Source organism: Erigeron canadensis, chromosome 1, assembly GCF_010389155.1.
Source record: "Erigeron canadensis isolate Cc75 chromosome 1, C_canadensis_v1, whole genome shotgun sequence".
In the NCBI taxonomy this organism is placed as follows: Eukaryota; Viridiplantae; Streptophyta; class Magnoliopsida; order Asterales; family Asteraceae; genus Erigeron; species Erigeron canadensis.
Window position 1 is genome coordinate 36,748,538 of NC_057761.1, and position 24,650 is coordinate 36,773,187.

Genomic DNA, 24,650 nt, shown 5'->3' on the forward strand with positions numbered 1-24,650 from the left:
TTACATTTGAAAGTGATTGACCAGATCCTCAAATGTAGGTATCTAGGTTTTTGTTTTGTTTGGATTAAATTGTTACCGGTAATTTTTTTTTGTTTTGTTTTTCTTGAAAACTTCTAATAGATTTGCTAACGGCGAGGATGAAAAATGCAAAAATGACAAATCACGGGGACGATTTTTGCACTTAACTCTGTAAAAAGATGAAAATGCCCCTCACGTGACTTGCATGTGAGGGGGTTAACGACAAAGTTATAACGGTAGGGACGAAATGCAAACCACATGGATGATTTTAGCAAAAAATTAATGGCGAGTATGAAAAGTGCTTATTCGAAAAACCACAAGGACGGAAAAAGTACTTTTGCCTTCAATATATGTACCTTACATACAGGGGAGGATTTACATGTAAATGAGGTGCATACCTTCTTTCTTGATAATTTTTCGGTTTTGTAAAAATATAGTGTAAAGAGTGCATACCGTATACTCGTATTAAAATGAATATTGCATAATTTTAAATGATTTTCTAGATTCGTCACTGCTTATATATCACATTTTGGGTTTTCAATATTGATTTCTCAAATTTTCCGATATTCAGATATTCAAAAAATGTATTTATATTTATATTAAAAATAAAGTTTCTAAATATCTCTCTTTTTTATATTCAAATTATAAACGCATCTTAAAGAATTATGTTTAAGACTCGCAGTTCGATAACTAATATACTACAGTACTATTTTATACGTAAATCATTAAATTGTGACTTGAATCACTTGATACAAGTGATCTTTATATGTGTTTGTTTTATAAACGAGTTTCTATAAGAGAAATGATAGATTTATAAAAGTTTACAAACACATGATTTAACAATGTAGACCAATTAATTAACAAATATAGAGAAAGAAGATAGATGGAGACTCGATTAATTTGATCGGTGGAATTGAAGATGTTTTTATAAACTTTTGTTAGTAAATTATTTGTAAGCCTAATATTTCTTTTCTTATAGATTATACATATAATGTTTTTTTTTAAAATTAAAGTTAGGTATATAAAAAGACATGTCTTTTATTTATAAATAAAAGTAGAATAAAATGTTGTTTTAAAAGCGAAAAATTTCCTTCCAAATGGCCATATGCCCATATATACCATCGTTTTTTAATTTCCACCGCCCAGCTGTTAACTCAGGCCCCCAACCATTGTTTCCACATTAATAAAGTTGAGTGGCTTATATTAAAGTCGGGCCTTGCATAGTTTGTGGTATACGGTTGACCACAATATGACGACAATAATCCAAAGTGTATCTAAGTATTTTTGCTTCCTGCATACATATAACGACAAGTTCATTTCATGCAATTAAGACTATACAACATTTTAATTGAAATACACCCATTTGGTTGAAAAAGTGGTTAAACTCATGAAATTAAGGTTAAAAAAATGTAAGCCTGGCTTTGATAAGTGATACTGGCACAAAAGGATGTCGAAACTCGAATTATAAAAGGAGAGAGGTGCAAGAAATGGTATAGAGTTGGGTTTGTAACAGGAGAGTGTGATGGTTGGATGTGTATATGTCCGATCGGTAAGTGATGGATGTCAAGAATTATTAAGATGATTTGAACCCCCTCGATGTTGACCATAGACGTGCGACAACAATGTATGGTTGTCGATACATCGATACGTAGTTTTGTTGGAAAATTGATGACCACCGTACAGAAGACATTGCGAGTGTTATCACTCGATTGAAAGCACATTATATTGAAGCTAAAATACAACAGTTGGTATAAGATGGAATGGGCAAAACTAGTCGGTTTAGGAAAAATATGTACATACAAAAGACGGATCAGTCAAAACACATTGAAATGGAAAAGAAATATTGGTATGGGATGGAATGGGAAAAATTACACGATTTAGGAAACAAAATGTACAAAGAAAAGACCGATCACAAAAAGGGTAACTTTTAGTAAACGTTTATTGTATTTTAAAACTTGTTTTTGGGTAAAAATGATGTTCGTTTTTGCTCTGAGAATGTAAACTACTTTAAAGCCCAAACAATTCACATGTGAGCCCATGTTGTTCTCTTTTATTTTTTTTTACATAAAAACAATGATGATTGGAAGAAGAATAATTGAGATTCTGCATAACAATTTACACCAAAATGAAACTATAAATTTGTCATTAATTATTGATGTGGAAGAAACCTACCATGTGTTTATACATATCATATTTCCAAAGTTACATATTTGGCCTCTAGGTACATGACTTAATTATAGTGTACCTAACATGCTAGTGAAAATGATAGAAACTATAAAAAGTCTTTCTTCATGGATGCCATTTGTTTTTTGTGTTTGAAAAATATTCTAATTATGTATTTGAGATTGATACTTACATATTTAGAGAAGATTTGTCTATAATATACTTTTCATTCAGTTATATTAACATTTTTTGTTATCCAAGTATCTTCCATATGAACTAGGCTATGTGATTATTAAGTGGGTGTTTGTTATCATGTCATCCCCAATTCAATCGAACTCCGTTTTAAAGTTTTCATATGAGCTAATTTCACATTGAACATTTTACCTCAAACCATTCACACTAATACCCTAAATTTAAAACCCAATTATATCCATTAAAAATCAAAAGATTTACATAAAAATTCACACACACAAAAGTTAACCACCACGAATTGAAGCCTTTCACCTTGCTTATTCACGATGAATGTGCCAGGTGGTCACGTCAAAGTCTGACGTGAAACACCCTTTCAAGTGTTAACATTTATATAAGTGTCTTTCGAAGCTATATCATATCCGCAAGATTTGAAATAAATAAAAGGGAGTAAGTGACAAAAGGTTAAGTGCAAAGGATGGAAATGAAATGATAAATTTCGTTGCATGTTAGTATATATGTAGTATGTACTAGGGAATAAAGGGAACGAGATTGAACTTTTCAGTATTTTTTTTTTCTTGTTAATCGAGTTGTAAAGACTGAGGAATAAAGCTAACAAGTTTAATAATTGTAGGCTTACTTTTGTTAGAAAGTCTTACAATTTACTCCTTTCTAAGTTCTCATTTTTAGGATAACTAGAAACAGACTTGTAGAATTAGTAGAACATGCAATCATCAAATATATTCCCTTAAGAATTCATCAAAGCAAAAATATAGTAATTCTTTTCACTCTCCTTTTATTATTTTAGTGAACACGACTTTTCTAAAGTTAGTAGTTAATGATGGGTTTTTTCTTTCTCGATAGTTACTAACAAATCATTTCTAGAGTTTCCCTTTTAATGTTAATTTTAATTTTGAAAGGATAGACTCTCTTACCAGATATCTACCATCTTTTAGAATAATATATTACCCTTCTTACATCAATTACTTTGGGGGAAGTGAATGTGAGGTTGTCTCACACCTAACTTGAATGAAAAACCTCTTACATCTTGATTTTTTATTTCATACTACCATACAAATCATTTGATTTTTTATTCCATAAAAATCAGGAAACCCATCATTTATTCATTAATATTAAAATATTAATATGTTAGAGTTTTTCACCCAACTTAGATGTGTGACAACCCCACCTTCACTTTTCCCAATTACTTTACATACAATGATCGAAAGCCCTTATGGAAGTAATTTCTTTATCTCCTAGTAAAAGCAAGACTTTCTATATCTTACTTTCTTCATCCATCGCATGCAAGGATTGAGTCTTCTTGTTGTTGTATTTTACATACACTATTCAACGCCACCACCAACACTAATCGCCGTCACCACCACACAGCTGTCGCATGAAACATGACGTTACCAGCTAATAGAAAATGTTTTAAACTTATATAGGAAAAGATCGAAGGTCTTTTTTACATCATTTAGATGAATATTAAAGAAGATTCTCTACCTTGATAAAGATAAGGTTGTCTATATTTATCAAAAATTATTAGTTATATTTAATATTTTGTGAATTCATGATTGTTCAAACAAAAAAACAGTGTTGCACATATAAGTTTAATCCTATCATGTTTTTATATTTAAGAGTATTATCCATGAGAAAAATGATAAATCATACTAAAATAATGGTTTATAATTCTTTCTAATCACAATATGATAACATGTGAATTACTCTAAGGATTAAAATTGGGGTAAAAATAATATTAACATGTCATTAAATTGTGCTTTTAAGAGAATTTTTACGATAACCTTTAAGAAAATATGGGTATATGACATTTTCCTCTGAAATGTATCTTTTTATACCTGAATAAAAATAATTTATCTATTGAAATTTACATAGATCTTGGAAGTTGTTTAAAAAAGATTACATGCTGTATACTTATAGGCAATACAATTAAATGTTTTGGGACTAACATGATATGTTGCTGAAAAAGTCATAAGGAAATGGTGAAAAGAAGATTTTACCTAAGATTTTTCGGAATTTCACAAAATACCCAACAAAATCGCAATAAATTTTAAAAATCGCAATGAGATTTATAAAATCGCAATAAGATTTCCAAAATCGCAACGAGATTATACAAAATCGTAATGAGATTCTCAAAATCGCGTAAAGATTTAACAAAATCGCATAAAGATTTAACAAGATCGCATAAAGATTTAACATAACCGCATAAAGATTTTATAAATCTCTTAAAGATTTTGTAAAATCTGAAGTTCTTTATGTGATTGTAAGTTCTTTATGCGATTATCAAGTTCTTTATGAGATTATGAAAATCTTTATGCGATTTTTAATCTTCTTTATGCGATTTTCAATGTTCTTTATGAGATTTTCATCATTTTTATGCGATTTTAACAATCTCATTGCGAATTTCCAAAATTATTGCGATTTTTGTGAGTATTTTGTAAAATTTCAAATTTTTTTTGGGTAAATGGATATATTTTTTTCTTAAAAATGGGTATTAAGGTTATTTTCTCTTTTAAATATGAAGATAGGTTAACATGCATTTCTTTCAAAAAATAATAATAATAATAATAATAATAATAATAATAATAATAATAATAATAATAATAATAATAATAATAATAATAATGTTGGACACTTAGGTATTCATTACAACTAAACCAACTTGGGGTTTCACTTAGGTGGAAAAAGAAATATAATGTGCCCTGTTGAAATTTATGTAGATATTCTTACCAAGATTAAGAACTATACGAAGATTTGATTTTCAATATATTATATAAAAAGTTGGTTGTCAGTTGTCACTAATGATGAACATAATTTCCCAAGTTCATGTCTCATCTTGGTATCATTTTAAGTCTAGTACCGAAAAGTAATATCAAATCTATTATGATACCAGAAAGTGGTACCATATTACTGATTCACGTGATTTGAGAACAATCTACACAGATATGTAATTGGAAAATGGTATCAAATTTCAATGAGACCATAACCAGTACCATGTTTTGGCGATTTTCTAGATCGGTACAGAACGATACCAATCTCACACACATCCCTATGTGCATGAATTCAAATCCTCTTTTCTTATGAAATAAACTTGCGAGTAGGATAATTAAGCGATCATGTTGTTTTGTTATAAGAGTGTTCTTTAGTAAAGTATGAGGTTTAAATAATGAATGTTTTTGTTTATGTTTGTGTTTATATATTGATGAGTTTGTTGACAACATTGCAAGAATGTTAATATCTCTAAGGATATCAATTTTTGTGCGCAAAATGGTACCTTACTATCTTTCGTGATAGCCCTTTGATCGGGTAACTATAACGCCAACTCATACATATCATTTTCTCAATTAAAACAAGACCAAAAGCATGAAATTCCAAAAGTATTTCCTTCTTAAATTTTCGATATTTTATTACTTTCTTATTACCTGTAACATCTATATATTATTATGTTTCCCGAATGGAATATTATATGACATTTAAAAAAAAACGAACCAAACCCATTCATGATCACATCATTTTGTTTCTACACTTGTAATTTATGCTTTCTATCATTATCTATACCATATTATAAAACAATTTTATTTTTATTTTCAACATTAAAATTAAAATTTCAATATTGATTTTCAGTTTCAACAATCTACATATTCTATTGCATGATGTACCATACATGATAGATTAAAAATCACTACTCATCGGCGCCACCACCACCAATCTCCTCCGCCACCACCACCCGTCGCCGCCACCACCGTCGCCACCTCCATTACCGCCGCAACGCGCGGGTACCATTCTCGTATTTGATATGAGTAAATAAAAAGTTTTCCAATATGTATACTTTCATCATTGTCTTGAGACAAGTTCCTTTTTATTCGGATGACTTACAGACATGGGCGGTACCACATGGGGGGCAAAGGGGGCAATTGCCCCCCTCAAAATTTAGATTTTGTCATGTATTTTCAAATTTTTTATCGATTTTAAAAAATTTCTTATAGGTTTTTAACATTTTGACCCCTTTTATATTTATATTTCACGGATTTTTTAATTTTGCCCCCTCTGAAAATTTTTTCTGATACCGTCTCTGCTTACAGATAATGAGACAATTTTGACTCACATATAATCGTCTAGTGAAACCTTTTTTTATCTTTTAACTATTTTCAGACTAATCTCAAAACATGACTAAACCTTAGACCTAAAGATGAAATAAAACTCTCACCTGTCTTCATTTGACGATGAGCATAAGATAATATCATCCAGTATTGGTCCTGAAAATCACCAAAACATATAGATCTCGATGTATCAAAGAAAAATTCCACAAACTACAAGAATCTTAATCCCGAAAACACCAAAAATGAATGTTGATCGAGATTTCAATAGCCATTTTCAAATATAGAATAGAGACGCAACCGGTAGGTGTTCGAGATACGACGGGATTATTTTTTTTCCTAATCCCTAATCTTTACAATATCTTTTTAGGGTACAAACACAAAATGATTGCGTTCCGACCTTGATTCCACCACTTCAATTAACACCACCAAAATTAATTAAACAAATAAACACAAACACACACCTTCTTCATTACATTACATTATACAACTTACAACCACCAACACCACTATTCTTTCTTCTATTCAATCCCCCCCGGCTGCTTATGCTTCACGCTTCTTCATGTTTACACCTCAATTTACCTCCCTGATTCCGATTCCTTATCAAATTTCCCTCATTTCTCAAAAACCCTAATTTCCCTCTCCAAACCCTAATTCCAATTCTTTCCCATTCCATTCATGGAGAGATCTGGTTCTTTCCCTGGTAACAAAATTCAATCTTTTTTTAGGGTTTCTTTTTTCAATCTCAATTTACTCTTGTTTTTATCTATATCTATCTATATGTATATATGTATATATTTATTCCGTTGTTATTTAGGGTTTGTTTTATTATTATTATTATTATTATTATTATATATGTATACATGCATATGTTGTTTTTGGAGAATTGGATTTTTATTATTGATATGTTTTTGATTTTTTTTTTTTTTTTTTGTGTGTGTGTCTGCAGATGATAAAGTGTTTGACGCTTCACAATATGCTTTTTTTGGGCAAAAAAGTATGGAAAAAGCTGATTTTGGTTGTTTAGAGGAAAATGATGATACTACTTTGACTGGAATGGCTGATGATGAGTACCATTTGTTTGACCGAGAAGAGGTAAAACCGTAAAAAGCGTTTTGTTCGTTGTTATATGTAGTAATTCGGTTTTCGTGGATATATGTAGCTATTTGTAGTTTATAGATGCTATATGAGTTGAATTGAATAATGAGGTATGAAATTAGGCCTGCTTGAGTGAATGAAAAGTATAGGTCGGATGTAGCTCGATGTTGGACTGAACGTCTTTTGTTACTATGCTTGTGATTGATTCGGATTCGTTTGAATACTTGAATGTTTGAATACTAATTGCTTATATATTAAACAGTAAGTTATAGATATGTTTTATGCGTATGTGGAAACCAAAAAATAACGAAGAGATATTCATTTTTGGAAGAAGAGCAATACTTTTCAGTTAACAGTTGGTTTGTTTTATTTATTTAACTTGGTCTGATAAGTGATAACGTATATGTGAAACTAGATTCTTCTACGTGCAGGCCAATAACAAATGAAATTATTATATGGTAAGATATAAGTAGTTGCTGGTTTGTTAGTGTACACAATGTGCATCTTATAATTTGCGATATGTTTCTATCTTTTTGATGTTTATATATAAATGCTTGTGATTACACATTGAGATTCGAAGAAGACACGGTCCATTGCTGCTTTATGTGGTAACTTTGCAATTTGTATAATTGTATGACTAGTTGACTACACTTTGTCCAGTAGTTGTATCTGGCTTTGTTAATGCAGATTCTGAATTGGCAGTCATAAGGGATATTATGTATCTGAATTTTATTATTTTCTTATCTCAACAGGAACCTGGTATGGGATCCCTATTGGAATTAGATGATCTGACAACAATATTTTCAAAGGTCAGCTTCTATCACAAAATATTTTTTACAGTCTGGGTGGCTGTCAAAGTCTTTATCAAGATTTTGACTTCTTTTATTAAGAAACACAAGTCCGTTTCAAGACTCTCCACTCTGTGTGTGTGTGTTTCACCGATTGTGTGTTATAAAAATGCCTCCTGTTGCAGATAAACAGATCAGTTAGCGGACCTAGACATCCTGGTGTTATTGGTGATCGAGGGTCAGGATCTATTTCGAGGGAAAGTGAGTACACATCTCAATGTAGTGTTTTACTTGCATGTTATATTCTAGGTTCGCATATTTAATAGCTTAATAATTAATTTCTTGCAGGTTCATCTGCATCTGATTGGGTACAAGATAGAGATTTACCTGAGTGGTTAGATCAACATATTTCTGACACTGAAAGCAGCCAGGGAAGCAGGAGATGGTCTTCACAGTCTCATCTCCCAGATCCTAAACCGTTGTACCGTGCATCATCATACCCTCATGAGAAACACCAATTCTTCTCCGAACCTTTACTGGTACCGAGCTCGTCATTACCTTCTTTTTCTCCTGGTGGCCATAATAACCTTCCGTCGCCTCGCCAACATTCACATCTAAGCCGTTCATCTGGCTTGGGTAGTCCTCAGATGCCGTTTTCCGAACCAAATCTCTCACCTTTAGGTTCTGTTCCCAATGTCTCTCGCTATGGTGGGAACCGAAGTCAACTGCTTCATCCAGGATTAAGCCAAAACCAGTATGCTCAGGCCCAAAACCAATGGGCTAACCACACCTTACATGTGGATCATGCTGGACTATTAACAAACAGTTATCAACAAAAGTTGCTTCAAAATGGGTTCTTATCACCGCATCTAATGTCACCACATTCTCTACGTCAGCATTCGTTGAGCCCGTTTGCACTCCAGCCTTACCTATATGATTCACTTCCTTCACATGCATTACATTTAAATAAATATGGGTTAGCTGATACAAGAGATCAGAGACCGAAACAAAAGGGTAAACACAGTGCACGTATATCCCGTCAGGGCTCGGATAGTAGCAATCAGAAGACTGACAAATGTCGGGTACAATTCAGATCCAAGTACATGTCAGCGGAAGAGATTGAGGGTATTCTTAATATGCAGCATGCTGCAACACATAGCAATGATCCTTATATAAACGATTATTATCACCAAGCTCGTCTTGCCAAGAGTTCATCCAAACACCGTTTCAGCCCAGCTCACCTCAGGGATTCTTCAAACCGATCCCGTAATAGTTCAGATTCCCAACCTCATATCAATGTCGATTCTCATGGAAGGATTTCATTTTCTCTCATTCGTAGGCCTCAACCGCTTCTTGACGTTGACCCACCATCTGGTTCGGGTGATGGCGGTTCTGAAAAAAGATCCGAGAAACCACTGGAACAAGAACCGATGCTTGCTGCCAGAATCATGATTGAAGACGGCCTATGTGTACTTCTTGATGTAGATGACATTGATCGTCTTCTGCAATCAACTCAGCCTCAAGATGGGGGTTCTCAGGCGAGGCAAAGGCGCCAAATTCTTCTAGAAGGCCTAGCGGCGGCACTTCAGCTTGTGGACCCACTAGGGGTAAGTTCTAGCGGGTTGGCACCTAAAGACGATATTGTGTTCTTACGGGTTGTATCTCTCCCCAAGGGTCGAAAGTTGATGTCCAGATATCTTCAACTTCTCTCACCAAGTAGTGAACTTGCACGAATCGTATGCATGACCATTTTTCGTCACTTACGGTTTTTATTTGGTGGTCTTCCTTCTGAACATGAAGCATCTGAGACGGTTACATCACTAGCAAAGATAGTGAAAACATGTATCAGTGCAATGGATCTTAATTCTCTTAGTGCTTGTCTTGCTGCTGTAGTTTGTTCTCCAGAACAACCGCCCCTACGCCCGCTTGGTAGTCCAGCCGGCGATGGTGCTTCCATTATTCTTAAGTCAGTTCTAGAAAGAGCTACTCAGCTCTTAAGCGGTGCTAACTCGGGTTTGCAAAATCCAACACTCTGGCAGGCTTCATTTGATGCATTTTTCGGGCTTTTGACAAAGTATTGTTTGAGTAAGTATGATAGTTTGGTGCAAGCTATGTATGCGCAGGTTTCACCAAGCACGGAGATTGTATTATCTGAAGCTGCAAAGACCATTAGTAGAGAAATGCCGGTGGAGCTTCTTCGTGCTAGTCTGCCTCATACAAATGATAATCAGAGGAAGATGTTGGTCGACTTTTCTCACAGGTCAATACATGTTGGTGAATTCAGCGGTCATAGAGGCAGTGGCCAGGCTGCTCCTGAATCTGTAAGAGGGTAAATTGAGATGGGTATTATCTAATGGTGGTTAATGGCTATGCCAATTGTTGATTGGCTCACAAAGGTCTGCTGTACCTTCAGAAATTAGGGGAGTTGCTAATACATACTTATCTGCCAGTTAGAGGTGATTTTATGGGCCTATGGTGGGTGAAGTTTGTCATGGATGATGGTTTATATGCTTTAGATTATAAATACCGTGTGTGAGCATGCGTGTGCCACCCCCAGTAGGTCGGGGTTGGATAGATGGTGTTTGCTGGGTGGGGGTTTAAGGTGCGGTTGCTTCAAATAATCTTTTATATATCTGTTATCTTGAAGAAACTTGCATGTACAGGTTCTGAAAGTTTGTATTATCTGCGTTTACTGTTTTTTCTTATTGGTGGTAAGAGTGGGGTATGTTATATCATACGAGTAGCATACACTAAAGTCATGTGAAACTTTATTAATTTTCATGACAACAATAGATAGTTTACTTCAATAAATAAATGTTTGAATCCAGAACATAGTTTGAGGTGTGAATGTATATAGTAGCCAATCTTCAGAGGAAATACTTGTGTAGAATCATTGAATGGAATAAATAAAGTAGTATTATATTAGATATTTGGTTGGTTTCATTGCAAACTCAACTAGAAGTGGACTCGGCTCTTGTACATCAAAAGTAGCAGAATATTAATGATTAATGCACAAGAATGGAAAAAAATAATGCATAGGGTGGATGATGGTGGAAGTTGAAAGTGCCCAAGCACATATGTAATGAAGCATATACAACAGAATATTTGTTTCATATCATCAGTTTACTTTCAAAAAGGATAAAATTTAAACTGCTTGTGGGAAAAATCATGTGACGAGTGATAAAATTACATGCACACATTAACCAAATACTGCTTCATAGACATCTCATAATTGCTTAGAAATCCTATCTACTTTTTATTTATCTTTTTCAAATCATTGAACTTTTTTTTTTCTCTTACAAGTCAATCATACCTTATCAATTGTCCCCTTATTATAAGGCATTGTACTTTTCAAATACTCTTTTCGGTTATTAAAATTTTAAAGTGTGTCCCTATTAAAACTTTAGGCCATCCATTTTGTTAGCAAAATGATGTCATTCAACGAAGTGACTTAAAAGGACAAATGTTATAGTTTTAATGACCTTGAAAGAAATAAAAAATTTCAATGGTTTAAAAGGAACAAAATAAATAGAATTTTTAGACAATTAACCCAACAATTTAACATCTACAAAGTTACACTTGCTACCTATTTAACTCGTTACATATAAGAAAATCCAAATGGCTTGCGTATGTTAACCAATGAACCAATATTGAAAGATGCCACATAAATTTACCTCAGATTATACATCTACATGCTCTAGATGTAACACTGGACTTGCAATTTAACCATCAATGTTGAAAGAAACAAGTTTAAAGAAACATACATATCTAACTTGAATCATAATAATTGTAATACAACACCTTTTTACAAAGGCTAAATGTTTACATATGCCGATACTAACATACTCATTTCATGTAAAACTCGTATTAGCACAACCTTGCTGTGGAAAACACTATTTAATACGATACAACAAAGCTTCGGATATAACACTCTCCAATCTGGTCTCCTTAACACATAAGATGACGATGCTCAAACCATCCTCTTTACCTTGTAGTGGTGATTGTTTCGGTCCACTAGGTAAAATTGTAAATTCCCATCAAGTCCAGTGTACTCCTTTCAATCTGATTCCATGGTAGATGAGAAACTTTATTGGTTGGCAAATAAACAAACTCATGTATGTCTAGACCCATCATCATGCAATTGGGTGGTTCGCACACCGGGTTCCTCCTACCAATGAAAAAGAGTGAAATGTTATATATTTTGTGTATTTCATAATGCAACTGAGCAATTAAGGTGTAGATGTGGCAATTTCGACCTATTCTCTTATAAACTGGGCAATTCAAGAGTATGTTTAGTAGCAGGTCAAATGGGTGAAACAAGAATTAAAAAGCGGGTAAAATGGAACAAACAGATATAAGGGCATCCAACATGCATTTTTAAAGGATAAAACCATCAAAACCATTATTTATTCAGATAATCAAATGATCATTGAATACTGTAATTTATGGAATCCGGTTTGAGACAATACTTGACTTATATATAGAAATTTGGACAGCAGATGTTTGGGTCAACTCAATCCGGCATACATAAACATTACCTGTTTTGACAACCATTTCAACCTGTTTCCCAACCCTAATCCACCCATTATTACCTCTAAACTAATGCAATAACAAGGCAGCGAGATACTAACCCGAATGCCATATGTGAACCCTGGTGACCGAAAGAAGTCCATTTGTCCCTGCATACAAGAATGCTGAGCTGCTCTTATATCACAAGATTTAACATCCATCACAAATAAATCAAAATCATGATTAACATACCAGGCTATGAAGGGTCGGCTGAGCACCATAGTAGCCCTCATGATTTGGTGCTATTGAATTCAACTGTCCCTATAGAAAGGGAAAGAAAACTTCCGTATCAGAGATATATGTAACAAAATACTGTAAATAGAAATTTAAAATTTAAATCATGCTTCATTTCATAATCATAATATAAAACAATGTACCAGCCCCTGAATAGCTTGTTGATTCCCATAATAGTTATCTCTTGCAGGTGCCATCAAGTTAAGCTGAACCTGAATAAAATCACACAAATATTTAATTATAAACACTTTGCTATTATGAGATTGCATGAATATGTACTGATTACAGATGAGTCCTTACCATTCCTTGCATACTTTGTTGTGCTCCAAAATAACCATCTAGAGCCACTGACCGTGAGTTCAACTTGTCCTGTAAAAGTCACATGAAAGGAAAATAAATTCAACCAAACTATGCTCAGGTGAAAATGAGTTGTATAAAGATGCTTCAACATTATTAATTATTATAACAGAACATGCATACAATAATTAAGATATTAAAATACTATATAAATATAATCCTATTACTTTCGTATATGACTGATTTGGCTGTCTCATTTTCAAATCTTGTTCAAAATTTTCATTGTTATAATATGCATAATTCTCTTCCATTAAACTCAACGTAACCATGCAAAGTAGATAGAAGCTGAACTCAATGTGACAACTTGCAATAACTAATACAATATATGCAATATGAAAAGAATGTAGAATGTGGATAGAAGGTAAACCAGCTGCTGCAAGCTGTCTTGGGTTCCAACAGTCATAACATCCTGTTCTGAGCTTGCCTACAACAAGAAAAAAAAATCATAAATAATACTGTCAGGGGCTTAAACATATAATAAAATGATAAATATGATAGATAATTTTTATAACCTTCCTTTTCTTCATAGGATTCTTTTTTTTATTTGAACGCATATTTCTATTTTGATTATCTTCTTCAATTCTTAAAACACCTGGGGCAGTTGAGTTTCCCGCTTCAGTAAGGTTCTTATTGGAGTTATTCAAGCACACACAATTTGCATAAGCCTCTTCAAGTGCACGAATTGCCAAATTATAACTATCTTGAGATAGCGATCCCTCTTCACCCAATTTAATGGCTTTTTGACATAAATCATTATATCTCTGAACCCTAAATGGCAAGACCTCAGATCCTTCTGATATTAACACTTGATTTTTCACATCTTTTGTCCACCTTTTTAAGATATACTGTGACGGGATGGTAGAAAGCCCACACATTTGGAGAACAATCAATGCATGTCTACAAAGAAAACCCTTGAACTCAAACAAACGACAACTACATGATACTTCGGATGTTGACTGGTTATAATAAACACTGAAATCCAAATTTTTTTCATGATCTGAAACCCTATAAGGTACGATCATATCTTCTGTTGCCTCCGCTATAGGCCTACAAGCAACCGCACCCAAAACTTCAACTTGAAATTTCTTGAATACCGCATGTGTATATATAACCGACACATGTTTTTCAAAAGGTGATGGTGACTTCAATGTTGGTGCTTTATACCATGTATCAGAATCCCCCTTTGCTTCCTCTTCATACCGATCTTGAATAATAACTTCATATTGTCTAATAAACTCGTGTACAGTTGTTTTTCTATGTACATATTTGTCAAAGAAACAGTTCACACTCTCAGATCGTTGAAGTGCTGACATTCCCGCTAAAAAAACATCCTGCATGTAAATTGGGACCCATTGTTTCCGGGTTTCGTATAATGAATGCACCCAATCTGAATCTTTGAGCCCGAGCCGGTCCACCATTTTGAACCATCTTTTATCAAACTGCTCATCAGTCCATGACCTATAAATGCACTTTTCAAACTTGGCCATAAAATTGTCATGCTTAAGAACTTCAGAAATCTTGCCAATTATATTCCATAAACAAAAACAGTGCTTTGAAGACGGGAACACCTGTAAAACAGAAGACTCTATACACGGGTCTTTATCAGTTATTACAACTTTTGGCACCCGTCCACCCATTGCAGTCAGCCATGTCTGCATAATCCACGAATAAGTGTTCGTAGTTTCATCACCCAGAAGCGCGCATCCAAGGAGTATGAACTGATAATGCTGATTCACCCCGATGAAAAGACCAAGTGGCATTCGATATTTGTTTTTAACATATGATGTATCGAATGAGACAGCATCGCAAAAGTTGACATAATCATGCCTGGATTTTGCATCAACCCACAACATATTTTTCAACCGTTGATCTTCACCTACATCTACTGCATAAAAGAAATTTGAATTCAAACTCTGCATCTGCAAGAAAAATTTGCACAAAATGTTCGACTCTCCTGCTTCTAGAGCCGCATTACGGGATTTATCGAATAAATTATTAGAATCATTTTTCAAACCAACCACGTTTTTATACTCTGCAAATTGGCGTGCCATTGCAGCATACATTTTTCTTGTCTGTTCACTGACAGCTTGGGCAGGTAAAAGTTCATGATTATGATCTTTTTCATATCTATGGATAATCCATTTTCCATCAGGTCGTCTTTTCACATGCATACTTGCTTTGCAGTCGGTTTTGGAGCATGACCTTCTGCCTGATGCATTTTCAGGATCCTGATTGGTTACTTGTCGACCACGGGGTCTGTTGAATGATTTATCGTGTTCCCTTTTCGTTCCATATCGGGAACAAGCAAATTTTGCATCGATGAATTCCCGTGATGTTTTTGAACGACGGCTGTTTTGTATTGCTGTACTGAAACCCTTAGATCTTGCATACTCTTGATAATAGGAATATGCTTCCCCATGTGATTCAAATTCCATACCCGATATAGGTTCGAGATTTATGTCATCCTTAAAGTCTACTATATCAACGGACTGAGTATTTACAGCCATATTTTGGCCTAAAGCATTTTCACTGTGCACTTTATGCTCGTCGTCCATCATAATGGTTATCTCTCTCGACTCTTCTCTTTCTTCCTTCTCATGTTCTCCTGAAGGGAGCCTAAGATTAATATCCATGGCACGAATTTAAGGTTTTTCACTTAATCCTTCCGGTTGCTACCTAGAAGAGACGATGAAGAAATTAACGAAGAAAAGTAATTGAAAATTTCTATCTAAATGTTGAGTAGCTCCACATAGCTAAGCTTTCAGCCTAATAGATCGATGTTGATTATCAAAATTTTGGATTATTAATGTCAGATGTTCTTGCTCATCCCAAGCAGATGTGAAAATTGTGACCCCTTGGCCTACAAGAGCTCAATTTGGTCATGTTTATTTTTATGCCTATTGGGTCAACTTAAAAGCTTTAACTAGAGAAGAAAAGGTTCAAATACATTGACAGCCATCTAAAGTATATTCAGACACAAAACTTCCCAGATCACTTTACCCAGAAATCATAGATTGTATTTAAAGACCTTACTTTTTGTGATCATATATAACACATTAACTATTCTAGAACTCAAAAAATGAAGTAAAAATGACATGTGGATGGAGCCGGCATGCTTTGGCTTGCACTAAAACTTGCTAGTTTGGCCCATTACCCAAGCTGGCCATCTTTCTACTTGTAATTTCAAGCAAGGAACCAAATTAATAGAAAAGTTAAGATTTGTAGCATTTGTTACTCTGGCTATCGGCTTAAACTAAGTTCCATACAAGTATGAAAACCTCATTTCAACACAGATCATGGTGAAAAATGTGACCTTTTAACTGCCGGGCAATATGTGCAAATCTACATTCTTTTAATTGATGATGTCAAATAAGGAACACAGAATCATAAGGCATAACAACATTGAAGCTAAGCCCAACAGAAATCATAGAAAACCGGAATGACTACTGCCAGGGTAGACAAGATTACCTTAGCAGATTATATCCCTCTTGCAACAAAAAAAAAAGAAAAGAAAAAGATAGAATCATAGAACACACATTCAATAGGCAACATGAACACTATATCCCCGTCTTTTCATTTGAAAAGTGAAAAACTTAAGTTTAAAAGCAGTCCAAGTGCAACCATTGATCTTGCATGGATTTTAGTAACATCATAGTCATAAGATAACCTTCAAACAGAAGGCCATACTTTATAGGTGTACTTAAATCCTGGAAATTCTTTTCCTGGCAAGTAAAAGTACTATAAATGCATCCAATATGGCAATACGAAGAATCATTGAAATCAATGAATATTCAAAGACAAAAATGGAATTCAGAATTAAGGGCCCTATCGTTCTAGAGCTAAAAACAGATGATGCTTTGCAGATAGTCAAGCCTAAAATAGATGTAGGGTTAACACGGGTGATCATTGTTGGTATGTTGCATACATATACTAACATGAAAAATCAATGAAGACATATACAAAAAGAAACCTATGAAGTTCATCGGCACATTCACACCTAGTGACTGTCATGTCTTAAACAAAAGTAACTACTAAACTTTATATGTTGTTACACGATTTCCTTGGATATTCAAATAATAATCATATAGCTTTACTGCTTTAGATTCTAATTCACATAAAAGTTCTAAAGTGGTCCGCTTCTGAAAATGCAGGCCCTTCAAAGGTACATATATCCTTACAATCTAAATCAACTCCCTTCGAGTAAATTAACAATCTTTATTACCAACAGTGTTTGGCAGACAAGTGATTATCCTCATTTTTCTTAAAAGGAAACACAATTCTACTAAAAAAAGTGTGTTTGGCAGACATGCTTCTTCAAAACGCCGTTTTGAAAACGCAATCCCAAACACCTCCTAAAAACATAAGTGCATATCAAAATCTGTCAAAATGAAAACAACCCATGAATCTTGACTAACCCCATGTTGAAAAAACCAAACAAAATGAACCCATTTCAGCTCAATATTAATAAACCAAGAATAAAGTTCAAAACTTTAACAAATTTGAAAGCAGAAATGAAAAGATGAAACTATATACTTCATGGGTTTTGTGTGTTGAAAACAGTTTGAAATGAAAGATGGAAAAAGAAAAGAGGGGTGTATGTCTGTATATATATATATATCAGTATATATATATATCAGTATATATATATATGTGTGTGTATATAGTATGTGAAAAGGAATACCTGGAAATTTTGTTGTTAAGATAGATAGATAGATCTGGGAAATCCACGCGAGGGTGTTGAGCGAGTGGATGAACCAACGTACTTAATTATTAAAATTGAATTTAGGGTTTGTATTTGGGGTTCACTCGCTTGATGGATTTACAGATTTGGTTTTGTGGCGCGTGATGCACCTGCGTTATGACAATGTTGCCGTAAGCGTGGACCGTTGACTATGGAGCGAACCCGTGGGCTCTGTTGCTCATACCATTGAAAATGACATTAGGAATTTAGGATATGAGGTATGTTTGGCAAATAATTCTGTGGTTGTTTCTTGTAACTTCGAGAGTTCGAGTTGTAGTTTTTTATTGAGCTGTAAGTTATATTTTTTGACAAAAATATTAGCTAGAAATTTTATTTATTAGTGTTTAGTGTGGTAGTTATAAGTGTTAAAACATAAAGTAAGTAATGCCCAGTGCCGTCTTTCACGGGTTTGGATCCCAAAACCTCGACGGTGTATGAAGGAGGTTAAGATGTAGACAACTTTACCCTACCACGACGGTGTAGAGAGGCTGCTTCCAGTATCTATATAAAGATTGAAAAGGAAGCGATGAGGATATAACCCATGACCTATGTCTCCAGAGGCAAGGATGTTAACCATTTGATCCAACCTTGCTGCTTGCAACTTTAAAACATATTTGCTTAAAAATTAAAAACTTAATTCAAATTAAAAGCTTCTAAAACGCTATTTCAAGTAGCGTTTTATTTTGGAGTTTTTTCACTCAAATAAAAATTAAAGTTAGTTGCATCCAAACAAAACCTTTAATATCATATGAGCTTTTAGTTTAAGACAAAAAACTTAAGATTCTGAAAAGATCTTGAAAAAATTGTGTCAAACAAAACTGTGGTCCTTGAGCTTTTACTCAGTGGTAGATTAGGAAGTTTTGTGTTCAAGACTTGGTAGACATTGATTTTTCCAATGAAGGTCTATCATTAATTCGTTGTCATGTTTACTGGTGAACAAGTTAGTAGGTTTTTCTCAGAATGTGGAGTTAGGGGTTTAATTCCATGAGTTCGGAATAGTTGAGAGGTTGTGCGTACCTTCGACTATTGGGGCGCATGTACGAACCTAACATTATCTTAGTTGACCGTTAGAAATAAATAAAACTTAGGAGTTTATTTTGCTATAAGGTCATCTTTAATGGGATTTTTTTTAGCATATTTATTGTCATTATTTGTTCATAACATTTAAATATGCTCATTTTTGCTTGTCTATATAATAATTTGTGTATAGTTAAAGAATATGTTTTTAGGTTTATTAAGTTATTAAAATATCCAAAATGATTTATTTTTTTCATATATTAAAAAACGCTTAATGACATATGTAACATTGGAGTAGGAGACAGCCTAGATTATAATGACTAGCGATTTTGGGTATGAGTCAAAATGAAACTTAAAAGAATGAAATATTTATTATGGGGCTTGCTAAGATGTCGTTAATATCCATATATATATAATAAAAATTTAAGTCCATACGGGCAAAGTTAACATTTTTATTTATTGATAGATTAATTCAATTGATTATTTTATATTAAAAGGGGGCGAGTCAACGGGTATTTAGGGTTCTCTCCATTACTTTTTTTTATTCTATATATTAAACGAAAAATTTTAATAAAGATATACACATTTCAACTTCTTACAAAATATGACTTTCAAATAAAATAAATCTCACACGTATTGTGAGCAACCAAAATGGTTGCAAAATTTTGAAAAATGGGGTTTCATTCCACCTTATCACTGACAGTGTAGGTGTTATCAGTGACAACAACGATAGTTGTAGCTATAGTAGTGACAGATTTGTGGTGACATATGATTATTTTGGACATATTTGATATTTTATTGTTTAAAATGAACAATTTTTATATTTATACATTTAAAATAAATACGTATGAATGATGTGTTTTATCTTTTTAGTTGAAAAACAAAATGATTTTTAATTATAAAAAATATTACAGTTTTAAAGTTATAAAATGTTGTACAAGTAGATACTAAACAAAACACACTAACGAGCAGTGAACCCGATCGAAAGTAGATAGTGTTATGGTAAGTACATGATCGTTCGCATAGACGTTTGCACTACCTAGTCTAATTGATAGGCCCCAAAGGGAATATCGGTGGAGTTGTAAAGGGGTGAACAATAAACATAAAACATTTAAGAAAAAGTGAAATCTAACACAAGTCATAATTTTCAACTTATTCTTTTATTAAGTTATAAAAGAATTACAAGTAGTTGTGGAATGGAAACGCCTATGGAATCTAACTACTTGAAACAAGTTACAACTCAGTTTATTTAACTCTACTTAGCCTAAGCTGATTATAAGAACACAACACGAATCCAAGCTGATTAGCTCTAATCGTTGTAAGAGTTAGATGAATGGAAAGCACACTTTTTATGATGCACCAAGGGAGGTTTATATAGGCATAAGCCAAGCCTTGGATGTTGTCCATTTGCTTCTACGTGTTCTTGATCTAATGGTTCTACACAAATGATCCCGCTTGATAGTGACACTGTAATTCTTGTCTCCTAGACACTTCCACGCACCCAATGAAACAGTGAACACCTCATAGAATTTGAAACAACCAAAGACAATTCACATGAATGTACCTCGTACTTGTTTGATTCCTTTATTGTCAGTAGTAGTTATCCAAAGTTGTTGTTGAAGCATCAAAACACTTGTTATATCTTGATCTTCCAAGTTCTTTCAAGCTATCTTCAAGAACCAAGCTGATTTCCACCTATGAGCTTGGTCTTCTATCCTCAGTCTTCTATCTTTGATTTTAGACCAAGTGTTGTACTTCTTAATCATTTGCATCATGAAAAAGAACCATCTTCTTTATTATGTTCTTTTATTTGAAGGTGTTTGGGCTGACTCAGCTTGGAACACGTCCAAGCTGATCCAAGTATCCAACCTAGAAACCAATGATTCAAGTAGTTTGAATGTGGTTGTCATCTTCGAATCTTTATATCAGTTTGACTCAACACTAATAATATGTGTAATTCTAGCGGTTGGGGGTTGTCACGATTTCCTATCAAAACTACCGAAAATAAAAGTAAAATAGAAGTCGTAACCGCTTAGTCTAGCAATAAGCTTCGGTTAAATCTAGAAAATGAATTGAAAATCAAACATCAGTAATTAAATTAAAATATTTGTTTGGCATCTCTGATCTCATGGTACGACCAGATTACCATTCTACCTACTTGCTAGTCTGTTGGAAAACTTAACCACGACTCATATTCTTGTTAGATTCACTTTGCCTAAGTAACTAGTGTTGTCCTTAGACTCACACTAATCTTTAAACAAATTCTCGTTAGATTCATTAAATAAGCATTAATAACCCAAGTTTGTGTTACTAGTCCATCTTTTAGTATACCCGACTCTTAAGCCATGACCAAATAATAATTCCCTTCGATGATCACAATGCATGTTCCCATGTCACTCAATCGCGTCTGACATTGTTAAGCATCATGTTCAACTTATTTTAATTATGATGGTTATGGATCCGTCTGTTAGAACTGAATTACCTTTTACATCTAATTATAAACCGATTAGTGTTTTCCATCTTTATGTATTAATACTAGTGTATGATTATAGACTGATCATCAGAGTTAAATCAATACATGCAGATATAGAACCTATAATAATATGAAGAACTTATTAACCATGGATCTAAGATAAACAGTAAACACAATCCAACAGATCGAACAAATAAAATAAGATAAAAAACGTTTACATGATCACATCGATCCAAACAAGTATTAAGCCTATTAGCCCCACATTATTAAAGGAATAACAAAGTCTAAAAAGATGAAAGACATTGTTTACCAACTACAAAGTAAAAACTGGCCTCCTTGGAATCTGCAAAATTCGACATAGGGTTTGCATGTGTCGACTTGGCTGCTGAATCTGCTCTCTCTTTTGTTTTTGAAGGTTTCTTGTAGTATATATTGGCTGAAAGTCGTAACTGGGTCTGGGTTGCCCAGCGGCGTTGGAGATGGGCTCCAACGGCGCTGAGGCCTTCAGGTGATGGGCCAGCGGCGCTGACAGCTCCTATGCATTCTCGATTTGTTTCGCTCCCGAATTGCCTCATTGTGTCTTCATGTTGAGTTGATTGATGCCATTCATCTCAATCACATCTTCCGTGAACCTACATTTATATCGAATCCATTAAGTACCAATAGTTCTGAAATATTAATTCATTTAGACATTAAAATGTGACCTTATGATGGGGGAAATTATCACAAAATGAATGCTCATCAATGAATTACATTGAAAATTAGTATATTTAATAGTTTTACATTTATTTATAATGAGTATATATTTGGTATTTTTAATCTATATTATCTATAAAGAAAATAATACTTTATTTTTCAAAAAGTCGAAAAATATGTAATATTTTCATTTAGCACTCTTTAAAATATTTTTAGCTACACTACTCCCATAGTATTAATGCTTAAATTAAACCATAAATAATTTATCTTTTAAAATATCTTTATTAACTCTTTACATCAATTTTCTACACCACTCAAAGCGTCATTTACCACCAACAGTCTCAAAAATCACCACATTGTCGCCGTCGCGACTATCGTTGTATTACGCAAGTAACGTGCTAGTTTGAGTTAATGTATTTGTTATTGATGTGATTAATGTAGGAAATTCACTCTAAAAATTATTGTGTAAACAATTGTATTAGAGTAATGGGCCTCTCAAGATGGACTTATAGTTTTTGGAAACCCTACACGGCCCTGTAACATAAAATTAGGTCCCATAAAATAAAAAGTTACAGTAAAACCAAAATCTATATATACATACGTATTCGATCGATCTCTAAGGTCACGTTTGGTTCGTATATTTTGATGGAATTTGATGGAATTGGAATTAAATTCCATTTCTTAGTGCGTTTGGTTGCTCAATGATGAAGAAATATCATTCTATTGGAATGTCAACATTACCTCATTTGATGGAATCTCCATTCCATGGGGATGGGGGAAGGAATATCATTCCGTCTCTCCCTTAAATCTTCAAAAAATGAAAAACATTCTATCAAATTCCATTCCATCAGATTCCAATTTCTTCAATAGATTCCATTCCATCCAAAAACATTATGTGAACCAAACGCGCCCTAAAAGAATTACTAAACCTTACTCACCCGACGTACGCAAACCACGCTAAAACCCTAAATTCGATTTTTGAATCATCAAAACCCTTTCGTTCGATTTCGAATGGGTAAAACCACAGCCGACAAGTCCACCTCAAAAGTACATAACTTTTCATCATATATCTACTTTTTATATTATTATATATTATATATATATTGTTTTGTTCTGTTCGTTGTTGTACATATATATCTCTGCATGCATGTATATATCTGTGATCATAATTAAGAAGTTAATATATATATATATATTTGGTTTTTAATTTATAGGCTGATTCAGCTGTCGCGGTTGTTGAAGACCGAAAAGTTAAAACCATGAAAAACGGTAAATCTCTTTAATTTGTTGTTTCTTGAATATATATACATGGATTATATATATATTATGCCAGTGTTATATACTCTGGTTAAACTCATTATTCACATTATTATAAATTAGTATTAGTATAATTATATCGATCATTAGAGTTATCATACAAGTTAATTAAATGAAACTTAATTATGGGTTCTGATTCAGTAGTGATCCATATATAGGGTGCTAATCACCTAATTGCTACTTTTGATTAACTAATACGAGTACCTATCGTAATACGAGTAGTATAGATGGTCCTATGATCGGTATCAATCAATATTACCGTACTGCCTCCTTATGTTGTATGTGTTTTAATCGATATATTTTTAATTTCGTATGTATAGGCAAGAGGGATGCAGAGGAGATGATTGAGAAGAAAGTAAAGAAGCCGAAGATGGAGGAAAAGAAGGTTGCAGAGAAGATTAAGAAGAAGGAAACTAAGAAAGAAGTAATTAGCAGTTCTTCCGAATCTGAGGAGGAACAAAAGAAGGTGTCCCATCTTAAGATTTTTTAATTTTTTCTCTTTGCATAAAACGAACCGCAGAAGAAGCTTAATAATTAATCAATGGGGTACAGGTTGTTACAAAGAAGGTTGAAACTAAAAAGCGAAAGAAGACATCTAAGAAAGAAGAAAGTAGCTCATCAGAGTCTGAGGAGGAAGTACAGAAGAAGGTTTGATTTTTTAATAACGAAATTTTACTTTTATCTCATAATCTAGTAGTATATATTTTGGGTTAAAGTTGGAACTGCATATAGTAAAGATCACTTATACATTCACAACTCAAGTTATACTGCGTTTACAATATGACTAAATGAACGAATGAATATGTTGGCCAGACTGTTGAGAAAAAGAAGGGTGACAATAAGACTCTAAATGAGAATAAAAAGAAAGTAGAAAG

General features: G+C 33.5%; 2 protein-coding genes and 2 long non-coding RNA genes across 6 annotated transcripts; 3 read left to right on the top strand and 1 right to left on the bottom strand.

Moving 5' to 3' along the window:
* Positions 1-6,787: 6,787 nt before the first annotated feature.
* Positions 6,788-11,203, top strand: LOC122607935 (protein PAT1 homolog 2-like). The gene is made up of 5 exons (XM_043781016.1): positions 6,788-7,188; positions 7,435-7,580; positions 8,336-8,392; positions 8,557-8,632; positions 8,720-11,203. Exons 1-5 carry the CDS (start codon positions 7,164-7,166, stop codon positions 10,702-10,704), a joined length of 2,289 nt encoding a protein of 762 aa, XP_043636951.1. The 5' UTR covers positions 6,788-7,163; the 3' UTR covers positions 10,705-11,203.
* A 917-nt stretch (positions 11,204-12,120) lies between these two features.
* Positions 12,121-18,363, bottom strand: LOC122603344 (protein FAR-RED ELONGATED HYPOCOTYL 3-like). Of its 3 annotated transcripts, none has more exons than XM_043776038.1 (8): positions 18,213-18,363; positions 14,044-16,207; positions 13,899-13,955; positions 13,475-13,543; positions 13,318-13,386; positions 13,133-13,201; positions 13,003-13,050; positions 12,121-12,539 (listed from the first exon to the last, which is right to left on the bottom strand). In XM_043776038.1, exons 2-8 carry the CDS (start codon positions 16,162-16,164, stop codon positions 12,483-12,485), a joined length of 2,490 nt encoding a protein of 829 aa, XP_043631973.1. In that variant the 5' UTR covers positions 16,165-16,207; positions 18,213-18,363; the 3' UTR covers positions 12,121-12,482. The 3 variants fall into 3 exon arrangements, with proteins under 3 accessions (XP_043631973.1, XP_043631957.1, XP_043631965.1); XM_043776022.1 differs by having other exon boundaries at positions 13,003-13,065; XM_043776030.1 differs by lacking the exon at positions 18,213-18,363 and having other exon boundaries at positions 13,003-13,065; positions 14,044-16,387.
* Positions 18,364-23,423: 5,060 nt separating this feature from the next.
* On the top strand, positions 23,424-24,169 carry LOC122586064. Its single transcript, XR_006321862.1, has 3 exons — positions 23,424-23,505; positions 23,673-23,727; positions 24,096-24,169. It is a non-coding gene; the product is annotated as an uncharacterized LOC122586064 (long non-coding RNA).
* On the top strand, positions 24,168-24,626 carry LOC122586063. The gene is made up of 3 exons (XR_006321861.1): positions 24,168-24,241; positions 24,328-24,423; positions 24,589-24,626. It is a non-coding gene; the product is annotated as an uncharacterized LOC122586063 (long non-coding RNA).
* The last annotated feature ends 24 nt before the right edge of the window (positions 24,627-24,650 follow it).